Raw genomic sequence first — 18,660 nt, forward strand, 5'->3', positions numbered from 1 at the left:
GTGGAAAATGCCTCTCTCCAAGAGGGGCAGCATCAGTTTCTCCCTCAGGATTTATCCTGACTCTGTTCTGTCTGCTCTCTCCTGGCCTGGGAGTTGCTGAGGAAAAGGTGTTTCAGATTAGCTTTACTTTTCCCTTAGGAATGGCCCCAGATGTTACTTTGATAAGTGTATATTTTTTGTTTACTGCTCCATTTTCTGTTCTGTTTCTGGAGACATTATAATGGGGAATGCTTTTTATGCCTCCAGTTCCCAGTTAGGTTATCAGCTTTTTGGGTTTGTATCATTTTCATTGCTCATTATATTCTGTGTGACGGGTATAGAGGTTCCATTTGTGTGTCCTGAAGAGTTTATTTCACTTGAAACTAAAGAGCTTTCCTATCTGATGGTATTCCAGGCAAGTGCTTGCTTTCCCTTGACATAATAAAGATTGTCCAATTAACTTCTACAAATTTCTTTGGTGCTTTTTGTGCCTTAAGGTAATATTTCATACACCTAGGAAAAGAATGAAGACTGTTTCACCAACAATCTGTAATAACTTTTTTTTGCAACACTCTTCACGCCTTTACAATATTCTGTGAAGCTCCAGTCAGTACATTTTCAGCATGATTTTGGACAAACTGATGAACATGTCTTTTTTGAGGCTGACATCTCTTAAATGTACACTCTCATTGTTTTTCACTAATTTTCAGAGTGTTCATGGGCTGGCATTATCCAGTCACTTGAAGCCATCTGGTAACTTGGTTTTGTAGCTGCAGTCTTAAAACTCTCTTTATAATCTAGACTACAGGAGGTCTTTTTCAGCCTTGTAGAAGTGGAGAAGGACATTATAAATGCTATTTGGCTTTGTGATTTTCCTTTTCTAATTATCCCATTAGCACACCGCATTCATCTCATCGTTTTCCATAATTGCTAATAAATAAGATTATTTGTGAAACTTTCACTGGAGCCCATTAGAATAGTTCTGGCAGAGATGGAATTCTCATCGTGTCAGTTCTGCTTCACAAAATCTTCAGGGCAGCTAAACTCATTATGTGCCAGACTTGAGCTTTCTTGTAGTCTGTTGGCAGTTATTAAATCATTTCAAAATGAACTCTTTGCATAGGTATTTTTCAAAAGAGAAACCTTTCTCTCAGAGAATATTGCAGGAGTTGTGCTCAGCTGATTGTGTTGAATACATGGAACTGTTTTCCTTTGTGCATCCAGATTTTACCCTGGTTACTCCACCTCCTTCAGCAGAATTGCACACTGGCATAAATGCAATGGTTCTTTCCTCAAAAACAAACCATGGCTGCTGATTATGTGCCAGTAAACTTAATCAAGATGTATTTCGGTTTTTGTTGTTGTTGTTTGGGTTTTTTGCTTGTTTTGTTTGGTTTTTTTGGATTTTTTGGTTGGTTGTTTTTTTTTTGTTTTAATAAAGTATTTATTTTGGCAGCTCAGCTCCTTAGAGAACAGTTCTGGTCATGGGTTGATCATTTCTTGTTGGAGATCTCAGCCATGTGATGCTCAGTGAGTGTAACCAGATTTCAGCTGGTACAGAAATGAGAAAAATGTGTGATTTGAGCCATCTTTGTGGGCAGTGCTGCTGTGGGAGCTGCTCAGAGATGTGTGTTGGTCACTTTTGATGCCAGGCTCAGGAGGAGCTGGGGACTCACCCCTCTCTCCTTCCTTGGGAGCAGCTCAGGGAGGTCAGTGCCAGGGGAGTCCTGCTCTGGCTGGCTTTTCCTCGTGGAGAATTGTGTTTAAACTCAGAAACACCTCAGGGAAACAGCATTTTTTTCCTTCCTTGAAGTTACTGATGAGTGACAAGCAGCTGTGATAAGCAGGCAAGGGACATGCCACGTGTTCTGCTCGTTCTCTCCACTTTGTGAAGAAGTGGGCAGAGGGGTCAGTCAGATCCAGGCTGATAATCCTGGTGAATTATACCACATTCCTCAACTCTACGGTTTTTGTCACTGCTTTGACATGTTGCTGTGTTCCCTGAATGGGGAAAAAAACAAAGATTGCAGAGCCCTGTAAGTCAGAGGCTTACACGCTCCAGGGGCTGCATCTGAAAACTGCAAGGGAAATGTCCAAAAATTATTAATTTGGGGACACCACAGGCTGCTGGAGATCAGCAGTGGATTCACATAATTGAATTTCAGGCAAACCATTCCAGCCCAAGGGTCAAATTATGAATAAATATAAGACAAAACACACCATCTGGTGAACCATTCCTAATGAAACTGAATTTGTTTTTCAGTGGATCTCAAGGCCACTTAAGAACTTATCCATATTTCTCATTGCTTCTTACTCAATGGCGCATTCAGAGCTCTTCCCTTCCTCCTCACCATCACCCTTTGAGCTCTGAGTCACTCAGGGGTGGGTGGTGGCTGCTCTGGTGCTGTGCTGAGCATTTTGCTGAAGTGAAAAAGCTGCTGCACGCTGGCAAACACACAGGGCTAGAAAAGCATCATTTCATCTCCTCTGCTTCTGTCTGCACAGTGCCCTCTGCTTCTGGGAGGCTTTGCAGGCAGCTCAGGGCTCTGGGATGATTTCCTGCTTAGGGAGTTACACCCAAAGATGAAAGAAGCGGAGCTGGATGTGAAATGATTGCTGTAAAACCTCACTTTGTCTCAATATTTTGTGATTTTGCTAGAAAATGTGTGGCTTACTCTAGAGCTCTCTGGCTTCAGCAGGCTGAGTTCTATATGGCTGAGAAAGCAGATATTTTCTTTTCTTCATTTCTTAATGCAGATTTCCAATGTCTTCTTCTCTGACTGAGTAGTTTTTACATTTGTACAGAAAATAGGACAGTCACATTTTTATAACACCCAAGAAATAAATGGTGAGATGTGATTTTTGGAGTCTCAGTCAGGAAGAGTTTGTACTTCCCAGTATGTCTCAGAAAGGTGTTGCTGTTTTAGCCCTTGCTGATCATAGTGGAATTATTCAACCAGTACCAACAAAAATGATGAAAAAAAATGCATGCCAGATGACAAATATTTCTGCTTATATATTGCTGTCTTGATGATGTATAGTGTGTGATTAATTTTTTTAAAAAAGTGATCACAAAATTAGAAACATCCCATCAAATATATATTCAATTTTCTACACAGTGAATTTTATTTTTCTTCTACATACATGGCAGCTCTTAAGGTTGTATGACAAAGGATTTCATCAAAAGCAGTTTTTGTCTCATAGAGATGTTTGCTGCTTTTCCTGCATTCCTATGAACTGAATATTAGGCTCAGATTTTCAGTTTTGCCATGTGATGTTTGATGGCCCATTTATCCCACAATTAAATAAAAATTTTGATGCCTCTCGTTGGGTCAAATACTCAATCAGGGAACAGCAAATGAAAATGAAGAGAAGTGCATTGAGATGAAGCTCAGGTTCCAGGTATCCTGAATTCCCAGCATCCAGGTGATCCTGAAATGCTCAGTGAATGTTCCCAGTGTGGAATGTGCTCCATAATCCTCAATAATCCTGGGAAAAGCTGCCCACAGTGTCCTGGCTGCTGTGATCTGCTGCAGGGAAATGTGTGAAAACAGCAAAACCAGCACCCTGTTCCTTGGCTTTTGTGGCTAAATATCACTGCTGCTCAGATCTGTCTCTAATGCAGCTCCTGCAGTCATTTGCCTGGATTTCAACGTTTTTTCTATTTTATATACATTTTTTTAATATTTTTAAGGGCATATCTGACTTTGAGAAAACCCTGAACCTTGCTTCCTTTTCATATTAGGATGTAAAAAAGACACATTTCAGAACAGCATCTGGCTTTTTAAAATAGGTGTTTTTACTCAGATATCTCAATTTATCTTTATTTATTTATGAAATAGAAAACATATGCCTTCAGTTGAAATGCAATCCCATATGTAAACAGCGTTTCACTTTTTAACTTTTTTTTTAAACTTGAGATGAGCCTTACCTAAGATCTAAAACAATTGATGCTGTTCTTCTGAAACACTGAGAAGCTGGGTTTGGGAGGCTGTTGTTTTTATAATTTACTTTTGTTTTTTTTTAAAGCCTCATAGCTTAGCCTGATCAATCAATGGAATAACATTGGCCTGAGGCTTGAGGTCTGGATGGAAATTCTGTCTGCACAAGCTGTTCACTGGGCTCCAGTGTAGCAGTTACTTGCAGGATTGCTCCAGTGACAATATTTTAATCCAACTTTCCTGGACATTCCTGCTGACATTTCTGGGTTTAGTTGGAATAAAGTACTAAAGCTGTAACCAGAGTTAACAATTCTGTACTACAATATTTCAGTTAAATTGCAGGTTATTAAATAAAGCAAGCCAATTTCTGATCTCACTTAATGTACATTTCCAGTAATTCAGGATCTGATGTCAACAAAAAAAAATGGTTTAGATAGTGCAAAGAAGTCAAGTAATCAGATTATCTTTCAGGAAATGTATAGTGTTTATTTCCAAGTATTTTAACGTGGTAAGAGCTAGAAGGATCTGCAGTTTGCAGGGTGGTTTGGGTCAGATGGACAAAATGTCTGCTTCTAGTGCAGCCTTTAGCTGGGATGGGCTGGGGGAATTACTCCCTTCTTGCTGGGTGTGCAATTTTCCTGCATTTCTCTGCCCTGTCTCCCTCTCCTCAAGAGCTGTAGCCCCTCTTCTCTGGAATCACCATCTCCCAGTTCCTGAGTCTCTCCAGGCTCGTGTTTGTTCCAGCAGTGATCTCCCAGGGAGAACACACAGGGCGAGCACAGCTTGTAATCACATTTGTAAAGAAATTAATTACACACTATGCATCATCAAGACAGCAGTATCCAAGCAGAAATGTTTTGTCATCTGCCACGCATTTTTTTCATTATTTTTGTTGGTATTGGTTGAACAAAGGCTAAAACAGGTTATTATGGGAAAACCCAAGAGCTGGCTTTGTGCCCTGCAAGTTTTTAACCTCCTTTTCCACCAGCTTTTTACCCCGTTGCTGGGGTGGATCCCATCTGTTTCACCACTCCAGTTGGTTTTCTGGGCTTTTCCAGTTGGGCAGGTCAGGTTCCAGAGCAGAGCTGGGCCACCTGTGATGCTCTGGTGGTGGCACAGGGAGGCAGAGGAGCAAAGGAGGATTCACATATGCAGTCCCTGACACCTGGAATTCAGTTAAGCTGTGTGATGAATCTGAATGTGAACAATCTGGACAACAGAAATACCTTTGGATAATGCATGAATGTCTCCAGAGCTCTAAAGAGGGAGTCCTTAAGCATGGGTGGAACTTGAAGGATAGAGAGCCCTCTTTATCTCCATGGGCTGTGAACTCCATTCCCAATGGCCCTGTTTTCCTGGTCATGAGCTACATGGAAAGGAGCATTTAGCAACAGCTAAATTAACAATATTATTAACAATTAAAAATAAACAGCTGAGCTGGCTGAGCCTGACTTCCCCCATTGTGGGTCCCTTTGAGGACTCTGCCATTAATGGTGCTGCTGTCTCTGAGCTGGTGTTTGTGCAGACTCCATGCAGTGCTCCAGGTTTGTAAGAGCACTTAGGGGCAGTAAATGGAGGTTGGTGATTCATGGGGAAAAAAAAAACCAATGTCATTTGCCAAAAAGCACCCCAGGCAAACCAGAGGTTTCTTTATCCTGGATTATAGTGACATAAGAGAAATTCCAGCAGCTCTAACCAGGGGTTGAATGGAGAACAGTCAAGTGCAGTGAAAAGGAAAACCCTTGCATTTTGCTGCTGCTGAGGAGTTTCTGATCAGACAAAGCAGCAGGCACAGGGAATCCCCAAACAGACTGGTGCAGGCCAGGAGCTGAGCCAGTAAATTCCATTTCCCCTGTTTTAAAGCTGGGTGATTTCAGGAAGCTGTGTCACAGGTCCCTGTACTTCTCCAGTGGGTCACCAGGTGTTTGTGTTCACATCATGAGCTACGCTGAGCATTTGGAAATGATACAATTTGTGAATAAAGGTAAAGGCAGGTAAGAGGCTGTGTTGTAACACTGTCCAAATGCATGGATGTGGAATTTTACAATCCACACCACCCTTGGCTTCAGGGTAGTAGTTTAGGGTTCTTCCTGGGCACATCAGTGCAGCTGGGTCTACTTCTAAGGTCTAAGCTCTGCCATCATCTGGAGTTTGCCATTGCATTGTGAAAGTTTGTGCTTCAGATTAGTTTTTACATGTATAAGTTACATATCAAGAAAAAATAAAACACTGTCTTTAAAAGGCTCAGTGAACAAAAAATACCATCTCAGTGAAAAATGTTTGCCTTAACATTTGTCATCTAAATACTGTGTGGCTGTTAAGGCAAAACATGATTTTTATCAATTCTCTGTTCTAAATATTTTTAATTTTTTTTTCTCCTGAGAAGTGCCATTTATTGAGTTTACTGAAAAATCAGGCCATTCTCAGTTATTTCTTTTTCTAAGCCACACCTTTAGCAGTGGTGTCCTACGCTGTGTTCTGCCAGCAGTTTGCATAAATTTGTTGTCCATCCTAAATGAAACTAAGGACAAATTTATTTGGAGAGCTAGGTCTCCCCCAGTTCATTCTGTTGTATTTCTGCAATAGAATTTGGACCTTGTTTTCTACTCAGAAGTGCTGTCTTCAGCTTCAGCACAAATTGGTTTACAGTGAAGAATTGACTGACAGGAGAACATCTGGCGTGTCCAAGTGTGCAGGGATGATCAAAGTGAAAGATGGAGCAGGATGTTCCTCTCGACATTTCAGTCCAAAGGAGCAGAGCCAGTGGCTGCCTCACTTACAAAGATGCCAATTTTGAGTCTTTGATGAGATCCTTCCTGATGTGTGTGTGAGTCTGGGAGAGTTTGGTTTGTGAACACTGGTCCAGTTCAAAGCTGGTCATGCAAAACATCCCTGATCCCCTTGGTTACAAAGAACTCAGGGGTCCATACAGCCCTAAAAGCCATAACTCTCCAAAAAAGGCTGCTCTGTAGCTCTGTGGAACTCAATTGTACCCAGATAAATGCCAGAGGAAATCTGAAGGAGTCTGGATTCTTGCAGGAGGGGTTCAGCAGACCCTGATGCTGATGGGTTCAGCTCTCCAGCTGCAGACACGGGGAGGAGAAGAGACCAGATGTGCACAACCCCCGAATTTTCCCCATGAGGGAACCTTGGTGCAGCCCCAGCCCCAGCAGGATTTGAGAATACTTTTGTGAGGTGTTCCCAGAAAAGCCTGGCACGAGCTGTTCCATCAGCAGGCAGTGAGAGAAGGGGTGAGAGCTGTTCCTCTGTTTTCTCTGCTGTTCCTCAGAAAATGCAGGGCTTGCTCAGAGGGAATTGCTGCAGGTCAGGCTCGATGGGGAGCTGTGCTAGAACAGCTTTACAGTGTCCCCAGAGAGTTTGTCCCCAGCTGCTCTGGCAAGAGGACTCCAATGCACACTTTGATTATGTATCTTTTTCAAACCACACCCCCTTTCACTGGAATTTGCTTCAATCTCATGTAACATAATTTTTGTCTTAAATTCCCTGAGTTTCTGCAATAACAAAAATAACAATACAAAAAACCCCAATATAAACAATAAGAAAAGAGTGAATTTTTGGAAGCTATCAGGTTTGATAAGCTTTTTTGGAAGCTGCATGGAAGAACTTGAGAATGTTAGTTAAAAAGGTTCAAATATTAAATTATGAATGAAACAAACCTCTCTGTGCTTTATGAAATTGCTGTTGGTTTATGACTTGAATAGTTTAAGGTGGTAAATGATTCTGCAAGAAACTGTGACTTTTATCCTGGTTGCTGTGTTTAAAACATAAATATTTATAAAAATTTTATTCCCATTTACAAAACATTTTCTTTTTGTAAGTTCCCATAATATGGTTTTTTATTCTGGTGGATATGGGATATAACACTGATATGGATATAACACTGAGCTGTTCTTTTTTCTGTTTTTCAGTTATACCAGCAGAGTTGTTTCCAATGGACTAAAGGCACAAATTAATAATCCAGAACTGAAAGTCAAAGGATTGGACCCACTCATCAACAATTTAATTGATAAACTTAAGCACTTCAATCAAGTAAGTAATTTTCCAAGATAAAACCATTTTATCATGGAGCTGAAGGTAAAATAGGTGGTGATGCTCATCATATTCCATCTTCCAGGACTGTAGGCCTGATGTAGCTGTGGTTTGTGCTAAAGGCAGCTGAAGGTTCCATTCTCCCAGCTGTTTTGTGAACTCCAAGAGTCAGAATTCCCTGGAATTTGCTGTTGATGAGCTGTTCTGGAGCCCACAGCCCCAATGGGGAGCTCCTGCTCCTCACAGCTCACCCAGAGCCAGCAGCTCCTCTCAGAGCCTGGGATGCTCCTGGGCTGGAGGACTGGCTGTAACTTTTTCAAAAATTCTTTTTTGTTTCATTTTTCTCTCTCTGATTCTGCTGCTGTGCTTCTTCTGCACTTCTCTTTACTCCTGCATTTCTCAGCTGCTCTGAGCTGAGCTCCTTGGGGATATTCCCTGACAGGGAGTCCCACTTATCACAATCCTCTGGGTCAGGACAAAAACTCCAAAGCTCATTAGGATCTTGTTTCTCCTGTTTATTAGGATGTTATCACAAAACTTGGCAGGTCTCTCCAGACTTTCTGCACAAGTTCAGTTCACTGCAATCTGGTACATTTCTTTCTGATGGTACAGAATGGCCTTGTGGCTCACTTTGTGACTCACTTTGGCCTTTGAAGGCACAAAATGGCTCTGAACCACGTAGTTCTTTTATCTTTATACTCATTCTTATCCAATTAACAATAGACATGTATATTATTTTTCTTAATGACCCAATGACCCATCACCTGTGAGCTGCACTGTGACATTTTCTGTCCAATCACTCACTATTACCCAAAAACCTCGAGAAGAACATGAAAAAGAAAGAAGAAGGAAAAGAAACAACTTTCTAAATCCTCCATCTTGCCTTCTGCTTTCTAAACTATTTTAAACTCTAAACTTTAACTTTTTCACCCAGTGACTTAAGAAAACTCTCTAATTTACACACTCACACTTTTTGTTTTTTCTATCTAACTTTAACAATTGTTTTCATGTATCACCATGAAAACACGCCCATAAATTTCATGTTATATGAAATTCAGTGTTTTTCTACATCTCAAAGCTAAGTATCAAGAACAAGTGCACACACTCTGTGTCTCAGACTCCAACACTGTCCTTTGTGCAGCTTCCTGCTCCTCATGGGGTAGAAACCAACAAATGAAACCCAAAATGAGCCTGTGAGGGTTTGACAACCAACTTGTAAATGCTGAAATCAGGACAGAGGGTGCTCCAGGATGAATTAACCTCACCCCTGGAAAAACATTTCCTTCCCAGGACTTTTTCTCCCCCAAAAGCACAGGTAACCTCCAGGTTTGTCAGAGATGGGACTCAGCTGTGCCTGTCTCTGCCCTGTTTGTGTCCCAGAGATGCATTTGGCATTGCTGGTGCTGCTGACATCCTCCAGAGTGGGGCTCCCTGAACCTCCTGCCCAGGCACAGCTCGCTCTGAGCCCCAGAGCAGGAGCCAACAGATCTAACAGAGATTGATTTTCATTTACAGCAGGCATGTTTTCCTGTCAGCCTGCAAGAAATGCTTACAGCAGAGGTGTCTGCACATCAGTCTGCTCGTCATCTTTCAGCAGTAAAGAGCAATAAAGCCACCCTGGTGGGTGGGGTGGGCAGGAGGAGAATAATCTGCACAGGTACAACTGAGGAGGGATTGCTCAGTCAGGAGCTGGGGGGTTGTTAAAGCTGTGGCTGTGACTGGGAGTCAGGAATTCCTCCACTTGCTCCTGAAAAAGTACAATCCTCCCTTACCTCTCCTCAACCAATGGTGGTAAATCCATTATCTAAGCTGTAATTAGTGGGTTTTTTTAAAAAAAAAACACTTGATTGTGTCTAATATTTTCATGTTCTGAAGGCTGCAGTTTAGGGATTCTTTGTATCACACTGATTTCACTCACCATGGGGGATTACAACAACCAGTCTGGTGCAGTACTTAATATTACACTGAAATAGGCATTATGTGGTCAGATTGATGAAAAGGATAATTCATTATTTATCTGTCCTTCCGTGTTAAAAAGCAGAGTGTTAATTTACTTTATAAATATTAGATATATCCATTTGTGTAATAGTGCTCTATAAACACTGACAATAGGAAATAGTTAGAAATAGATTAAATCAAAAGTAGTTGTGTATTGGAAATTCTGTTTCTTTGTCTGCTGTAGAAGAGTAGAAATCTCCCTGGTCTGAGCTGCATACCAATTTTCTTAAGTTACATACTTTTTAAAAACAGTCTCTAAAAGCACTTTTTAACCATCAGAATAAAATCCAGCTCTTGGCTCTGTCTCTAAGTTGCTTTCTGGTACTTGTAACTGTTTTAGGAGAATATCTTCGTTAACTAAATTTAACTCCCATCAGATTGAGGTGCTTAGCAATAATGGATTCCAAGGGTGAAGGATTAAACAGAATACTGATTATTGCCCTAAGATGGTTTGTTCTTAAGTACTTAGAATAATATAAAATCCTTTGATCATAATTTTAGTAAGATTTCTTTGGAGATCAAAGCATCAAAGAAGTTGCTAAATATCTGAGGCTTTCACATACAACATCAAACACATGTAGCTGTTTTCTACTTCTTGGATTTTTGTTTCACTTGTGATATTATTGTAGAAAAGCCAGTTAAATCAGGAGTTTAAAGTGTCATCAATAGTGTGTGTAGACTGTAGAGTTATACAGAATTCCATTACTTGTTTTATGGACAAATTGAGTTTTTTCGTAAGAATACATGATAAAATTTATGATTGTTATTATTATTATTATTATTATTATTATTATTATTATTATTATTATTATTATTATTATTATCATTATCATTATCATTATTATCATTATTATCATTATCATTAATAGTAATATTATTATGTTTTTATTTTTATTATATTATTTTAATTATATTTTATTATTTTATTATTTTATTATTTTAATATTTTATTGTTTTATTGTTTTATTATTTTATTTTTATTATTTTTATTATTTTTTAGCCGTGTGTAGGGTGAAATTCAAGCCCTGCTCAGATAATGTGGTGGCTGTGTATCTTGTGAAGCCCTTGACATTTGCAGCACTGTTTGGAGCAGTCCCAGAGGGGCAGGAGGCCTGGGGAGCAGAGCCAAGCAATGCCCACCGTGTGCATCAGGGGTGATTTGGTGTGGCTGGCTCCCAGCAACCTCCTTCCACTTCAATAATATTGCTAAATAATACAAAATAATATTGCTAAATACCCAGAAGAAGGCATATCTTTGGATAAGAAAAATGTGTGAAGAGACTTTTAAAGGAATTCCATTTCTGTCTCAAGAAAAGGAGCTCCTGCCTTGCTGCATCCATGTCAGGGAGCCTGGACCTGTTGCCTTTCCCTCTGCAGTGTTTGAAATGAGAATAACCTGCTGCTGGATCACTTTGCTGAGGCTGGGGAGTGCTGGCAGCTCCAGCCACCTTCAAATCAACAGGATTCATTTTCCTGAAAGATTTGCCTTAGCTCAGCAGTTCTTAACAATTTCTGGAGCAAATCAAGTCTCTGCTGTCTGTCACAGTTTCCCTTCCACCTTCTTCTTCCCCTGCTGGAGCCCAGCTCCTCCTCATCCCTGAGCAGCCTCTGCCAGCCCAGCAGGGCTTGGCCACTGAGAGTGGCACTGGCTGAAAATTCCCTCATTCAAATCCCAGCCTGACTGCCTTTGCCCTTTCCTTGTTAGCTCCATATTATAAATATAATATAGATAATAATAGATTAATAGATAAAAGAGCTAATAACTTCATTCACCCTAAATCCTGTGGGTGTGAGCAAAACTCTGCTCCTGTTCTAGTTGGTGCATCCCAGCTCCAGCATGTTACAAATAATCTGTATGCAAGGCGTCTTCCATTTCTGCTGTCACTTAGGCTGAAATGCCACTTTGTTTGAGATTATAGCAGCTCCTCATTTTTTTTTTCATCTGGGACTTAAATCCTCAGCACATAGTTGTTATTTTTTTTTTCTAAAATGATTATGCAAATAGCAGGCTATTTTATATCCACTTGGCAAAGCTGGAAATGAAGTAAAATTTAGAGAATATTATTCAACAATTACTGTTATTTGCAACCCTGACAGATAAGGTGGTTGAAGGGTTTATTGTAGTGGCTGATTCACATATCAATAGAATTACTGAGCTGCAATTTATGGTAACTTCAAGTAATGCAAAAGCAGATCAAGTGAAGTCCCAGGTTGGTTTGGAAAAAGTGGCAGAAATAACATCTTTTCCTCCCTCTTTTTTTGTGAATAGAACAGGTGTGAACCACAGCTGATGGTAAACACAATAATCACCCATTGGATCTTTTTTGTGCACTACTTCTTGCCATAAAATCACACTTAAACGTTTTAATGTTTTTCTTCAGCCTAATGCTTTTCATAGTTCAAACTAAACTGGTTCTCAGGCCAAGGTTAGAAATCCTCAAGGATCAATTAAACTGAAAAGAAATGAGAATGCTGGGAAAAGTGAAAAAGCTGTGACTGTACCTTTACTAGCAGGGAGGTATCAACATTCTCAAGGGATTATAATACAATAAGCATTATACAAGTTTGACTTATTTGGTTTTTGTCAGCCTAAATCTACTCTTGACAGAGGTTTTGTGAATCAGTGTGTTTTGCTCTTGTCAGAGATGAATGCTTAGGGCATGGCTGTAGTTCAAGACAGAGCAATAACCTAGTGCAGAAAATGAGAGTAATGTCAAAGCAAATCTTCCTGAATGTGGACCCATGTGTTTTATTTTTTTTTTTCTCTGCCAAAGTCTCCTGGATCTGCCAGCTGAACTAAGAAATGCATGTAACTTAATTCCTTTCAGACTTCTGTACGGAGGATTCTGTTAGAGCAGAGTTCAAAGCAACAGTACTGAGATGTTTCATTCCAATAGTATGAGCCAGCCATAATTTAATCTTGAAAGTGAATTTAATTGAGTTATACAATAGGGAATAATACAATAAATAATTTAAGTAGTACTTAATTTAAAAGTGTGTATTTTTTTAGACATCTATAAAATTTATTACGTTGTAGAGTTTTTATATGAGATATGAGTGGAGACAAGTTGGTTTGATTTTTAGCCAGAGTTGTAGCTGACTTGGCCTAGGATTCAGAATTTTCTGTTCCTCGTTTCATCCACTGAAAGCACAGAAGGAAAGGCATCACCTGAGAAAGGCTGTTGCTTTCCTGCTGCTGTCCCCTGGTATTTCCAAGCCCCAATAAGCTCAGAGGTTCCACTGTTTATCCCTCACATCCCTCCCCTGTCAGTGTCCCAGAAAAGGGCATTTTCAGCCACTGGAGGCTCTCAGGACAGGCAGAGGTGTCGCTTCTCCAGGGAGCCTTTGCCAGGCACAGCAGCCTCACAGCTGGATCTTGCTGGTGTGCAGCTCAGGTAAAGTCACTTTTTCACTGAAGCAAACCCCTCTGCAGCTCTGCTGGTCCTTTCTGAATTCACCTTCTGAAGGCATTCACAGCCCTCCCCAGCTTTGGCTCCCAAAGCAAACAGCAGTGATAATTGAATTAATACCACAGTTATTGGCTGATTAATGAATAGCACCAAGACATGCACATACTAGAGAAAAATCAAGACAGAATTAATGAAACCTGAAACAATTATGTTTAAGATCTTGTGAAGAGCAGGAAAGACCAGATGAACTGTATTATTTTGGGTTATTTATTTCCTGCCCTGCTCTATAAAAATTGTTCACCCTAATAGTCAAACTATTATCTCAGATTACTTCATCAATTATATAAAGTTTGTTTCTTACCCTATTTTTTTCCAATGTGTTTGTCCTTATTAGATTAATGGGCAGTTTTTCTTCTCCCCTGCTAAGTCAAACATGTCTTTGCTTCCAGATATAGATGCTGAATGGTCAACTCTGAGATAAACTATGATCTTTTCCATAATCCATATGCAATGAAACAATTCATCCCAACACGAAACAATTCAGTTTACTCGAGGACTGAGAAGGACCTTTTTTGTGAGGTTTTCTATTTTGTAGGAAATCTGTCTATCTATATCTATCTATCTGTCTTTATAAAAGCATATATATATATATATATATATGAAAGCAGAGCAGCTGACAGTGATTCAGTCACTGGGCTGTTCATCTGGAGCTGGGGGATCTCTTCATTCAGGGCTGGGCAGCTCCAGGCTGTGGGCAGTGGTTTTCTTCTCTCCAGTCCTCTTAGATTTTAAAAAGCAAAGTAATTTGGGAGCTCTAACCTTGGTTCTGTTGTGGCACTAAAACTCCTGTCAAAGCCAGAAGTTTGTCCATGAGTTCTTTCTAGTGCAGTGCACTGCAGAAACATCACCAGAACATTGTTTTATGGGCAATGTTAATATATGTTAAAATTGTCATTTGGTGCTAATTGAGGTACATATCATCCCCAGCTGAAATCAGTGAACTTCTGCTGGTCTGAGGGCAGCAGGTTATTTGTTTGGTTTTGTTAAATATAGTGACTTGAGATATAATGAAATAATTTTAATTAGAATTGAGAAATTACCTTTTATTACCAGAACCTGCATCAGGATTTCAGTAGAAATGGTAATGTGAAATACTGGCTCCACTAAAGTAGAATTTAGCATTTTAAAACAAGACAAATCTAAACCTCAGTGTAAATCCAGCATATCTTATTATATGCTAGCAAATATATAATGCTAAAATAGCCTTTTATTATTCATGTGTTGTGTCTCAGAGTGTGCTGTGCTATTTGTCTTGCAAGCCTTCTCAGAAATTATTTGCCCAGATGGACCATTGTATGTGTTTTGTTTTGCTCATTGCAGGAAATTAGTCTTAATAAATCAAAATCACATATTGAATCTCAGCAGTGACTTGAGCCAAGTGGGGCAGAGCTACTGCTTCAATCTAGAACTGAGCCAAAGCATTTCACATACAGAAACAGAGAGCTTGAAGAGCCTTACTCTAATAAATATAAATATGGGATCTGTCCTTTGGTGTGGGTGCCCAGCTCCTGCAGCTGCTGAGTGGAACCTGAGCACTGGGAAGTGTTTTGGGTGCTCTGGTGGAATTGTTGTGGAGAGGGTGGTGGGGGCATCTCCAGGAGCTGACCAGGGCAAGCTGGGAGCACAAGGAGCTGCAGTGAGCACCCAAGGCCAGCAATTGTTACTGGGCTCACAAAGAATCTCAAGGATCTGGCCTGTTGGTTTGGATGGAAATTGATTTTTTTATAGATAGAAAGTCAGCAATCATCATTGAACTAATTACCTGAAATTACAAGTTCTCTTTTATATAAATACTTACTTTCTTCTTTTAACTTCACTCTGGTAATTCTGAGTTGTGTGCATTGTTTAAGTAATTATCATTAGAAGTGTGATCATGGTGTTTACTTTTGATCTAGTTCCTGAGGTACAATAACATGCTTATTTTTGGAGGTGGTAAGTTTAGCATATTAGGAAAGAAAAGCAGAGATTTATGAGCTAATCATTGTTTTCTTTAGGGTAAAGGTCTCAAACAATTGATTGCTCATTGTCCAAAAGCAAGAATGGGGTCATTTTCCTCTCTTTCTGTGCTGCTACTGAAGGGAGCAGCCAGGCAGAAAAAGCAGGGTAAAGGAATATGACTAAAGGCCAGCTAAACCCCAGACTTGTTGTGTAAAGCTTAAGTGGAGCTGTACTGCTGGGAGTGGATTAATGCTGCTGAATTCAGCTACAACAAACAGCATGGTTCCAGCAAGAATTTGGGCTGCATTGTAGCACAGCTTGATGCATCAGAGTGTCTCAGGTGTCCCTCTGAGAGGTTTCCCTGTCCTGGATGCCCAATTTGGCTGCCCCAGCAGCTCCTGCACAAGGCAGCAGCTCGGGAATGGGTCATGGGCAGCAGCTGCAGCCTCAGATCTGCGTTCCTGAGCTGTGACAGCTTCATGTGAGATGTTTCTCACTTGTCTGTCCTTTCAGTGTGTCTCCTCAGTGTAACTGCAGGGTGTGGAGAGTTAAAAGCTGTGAACATTGCTGTGTGTGTCCATGGGATCAGCCATGTCCTCCTTGGGGAGCAGGAGAGCACCATGGTGGCTGTGAGGTGAGGCTGTCACAACTTTCCAGTGTCACTGCGTGGTCTCTGAAGGAGAAAAAAGATGAATTCTTGCTCTACCCTGCTCTTCTGTCAGTGTCTGCTGCCTTACACTTTGGAATTTAGAGAGCAAGGCTGAATGCTGGAGAGAGGCTGTGCCAGGAAGAGCTTTTCTCTTCTACTTAGGGAAACTCACACATAATTAGTGAATAGAGAAGACTAAAGGAAACAATCCTCTTGTTTCAGGCAGTACCACTGCTGTGAAACAGCATTTTTTGTCACTTTAAAGAAATTTGGTCTTAAAATAGGCCTGTTTTGCTCCTGACACTCTGGCACTGGTTTGGTGTTGTGCATAGCACTTGTAAAGGTTTGAGTATATTACATCTCACTCAGCCCTGAGCCAGGCTGGGAGATCCCCAAACCCAGAATTGATCCTAGGTTATCAGACTCTCATTTTCCACATCTCTTCACGAGTTCCTCTGCCAAGCTGGAATCAAAAAAGCAAGATGTGTGTAGGTGCATCAAATTAGTAAAATCAAAAAACGCCAGTTGGACACGATTATTGTTGGTACTGCTCTTCCATCAAAAGCATGATGCAGTTCTGAAATGCCCCAGGAGCTCCTGGAGCTTTGTTCCAGTGTGTTCCCCAGAGCAGGGGGGTCTCAGAGCTGTGGGTGCTGAGCAGGATGGCTGGGCTGGGCTGCCCCAGTGCTGCCCAGTGCTCCACCAGCAGGGCTGGGAGGCTCCTGCCATCCTCACCCTGAGACATCTCCCCTCATTGCAGCTATTCCTGCTTCTCCAGGGAAACACCTCTCCATCTGGGGCATTCATGCTGTGTGTGCCAGCCTGTTTTCTCCTTACGAAGTACATCCATATCAGAATTCCACAGTGAACTTCCCCAAGGCCAGAGGCTGAGTTACCTGCCAGCCTCACCTGCCTGCTGCTGACCCTGAGTGCCAGGGAACCATCTAGCAGGGTGTGTCACTTCTGTTTAGAACTGTTTGTTTCTTTTTTTTTTCTTTTTTCTCTTTGCTTTTGTGTCAAGACTTGGAGATTTGCAAAGAATGTGAGTTCAGCTAATATGAAAAGGTTTAGTAGGAATTTTACAAACCCTACCACATGCTAATTTTTGCTCTCTGTTACTTTAAGGAGCATATAGCTACTCTTTAATATCCTTACTTTTTACTGGCCTTTCTTACCCATATTGAAATGTTGATTCTAAAAATCAGCCTCATTTGAGTCAATTTTACAGTAATTGAGTTAGTTGCATTATTTAAAGGCACCATAAACTGAGTGTATCAGCTGATTTCATTCTTCTCCAGACAGTCTGTGCAGTTTGCTCCTAACTCAGCTCAGCCCTGTGCAGGTCCAAGGCCAGCACGTGAGCTGAGCAGGAAAACGTGGCAAGGAAAATCTTTGGTCCTTGGAGACTGTGACACAATTTTCCATCAACATTGCTGTGTCTGGATAGTTAGGAATGGTAAAAATCAGACCTTCCTCAGCCTGCTCTACAAGTCTAGGTCCAAGGCAGCATTGTGTGTGCTGGCTTATGTGGTGCTTAAATGACAAAATGCAGGGACCCCCACAGAGCACTGATGGGAATGGCTGTCATGTAATAGCCAGTTGTGATTAAAGGCTTTTTTTTTAAAGTGCATTAGCAATAAAACTATTTTTAGAGGCATATATTTTAATTCTGAGTCTTCTAGCATCTTGTACCAGCATTAACCAGTCTGTAAATTACTACAGAGTAATAGATAATTTGAGATTGGTAGGGACAGTCTGGAGACAATCCAGCCTTTTGTTGAAAGCAGGGCTTTAGATTAGGTTATCCAGGGCCCTGTAAAACCAGGTCCTGCATAATTCCAGAGGGAGAGATTCCATCTCTTCCCTGGTGCCCCTCTGCTTTGTGTTTGCTTGCTTGCTTATCTCTATGAAAATAAATATATTACTCTTAAATGCCTCACTTCTTCCTGCTCATTGTGTTCTCAGGGTCCAGCTTGAATTCAAGGACAATAAGTCTTGGGCACAGAATAGCACTTTATACCTTTATACACTGAAATATGTTCTAGTGTATAAAGCAGGAGAGCATTTATGTGACTCAGTCATGGGATACCTGGAAGTTCCTGCTTCCTATAGGAAAACATCCAAAGGAAGTGACAACCAAGGCAGAGAGGATGGCTCTGTACCTTGTGTGAAGCAGATTCCTGCTGGCACTTGGGTTCCCAGCAGCCAGGTGGATGTAAATAAACAGAGAGCACTGATTAAGGAGCAGCCACCTCATTTTCAGAGCACAGAATTTGCATACACTGGTGGGTTGGAAGAGAATTTGCTGTGCACGTGGTGCTGGGGAAAGCCTGGGGTGTTACAGCGAGGAGCCATTTGCTCATTTGGAATAGCAATGAGCTGTGTTCCACAGCTCTGGTGGGTTTGCAGACAGCTCTGCCTCCTGAACACAGATGAGACTTCTACCTTTAATTGTGATTTCATGGTGGAAAATGCTGCTTAAAGATTGGAGCTCTGTAGTCCTGAAAGCGTCCAGGCCCTCAGTTTCTATGCCCCTAACCACCTCAGGCTTTGGCTGGCTGAAGTGTCTTGCATTGCAGATATGATTTATTTACTATGCACTGTTCAGTGACACCTCCAATCCATCCTGCTTGCT

At 41.0% G+C, this 18,660-nt stretch overlaps 1 protein-coding gene across 2 annotated transcripts in view; it reads left to right on the forward strand.

Moving 5' to 3' along the window:
- The window catches only part of LOC131581708 (glypican-5-like), a 341,002-nt gene that overhangs the window by 185,006 nt on the left and 137,336 nt on the right, over nucleotides 1-18,660 (forward strand). For both annotated transcript variants that reach the window (XM_058844270.1, XM_058844269.1), the window contains one exon: nucleotides 7,850-7,970. In XM_058844270.1, the coding sequence (XP_058700253.1) occupies nucleotides 7,850-7,970 (121 nt within the window). The remainder of the gene's footprint in view (nucleotides 1-7,849; nucleotides 7,971-18,660) is intronic.

The sequence above is a fragment of the Poecile atricapillus genome, chromosome 8 (genome assembly GCF_030490865.1).
Source record: "Poecile atricapillus isolate bPoeAtr1 chromosome 8, bPoeAtr1.hap1, whole genome shotgun sequence".
Classification (NCBI taxonomy): domain Eukaryota; kingdom Metazoa; phylum Chordata; class Aves; order Passeriformes; family Paridae; genus Poecile; species Poecile atricapillus.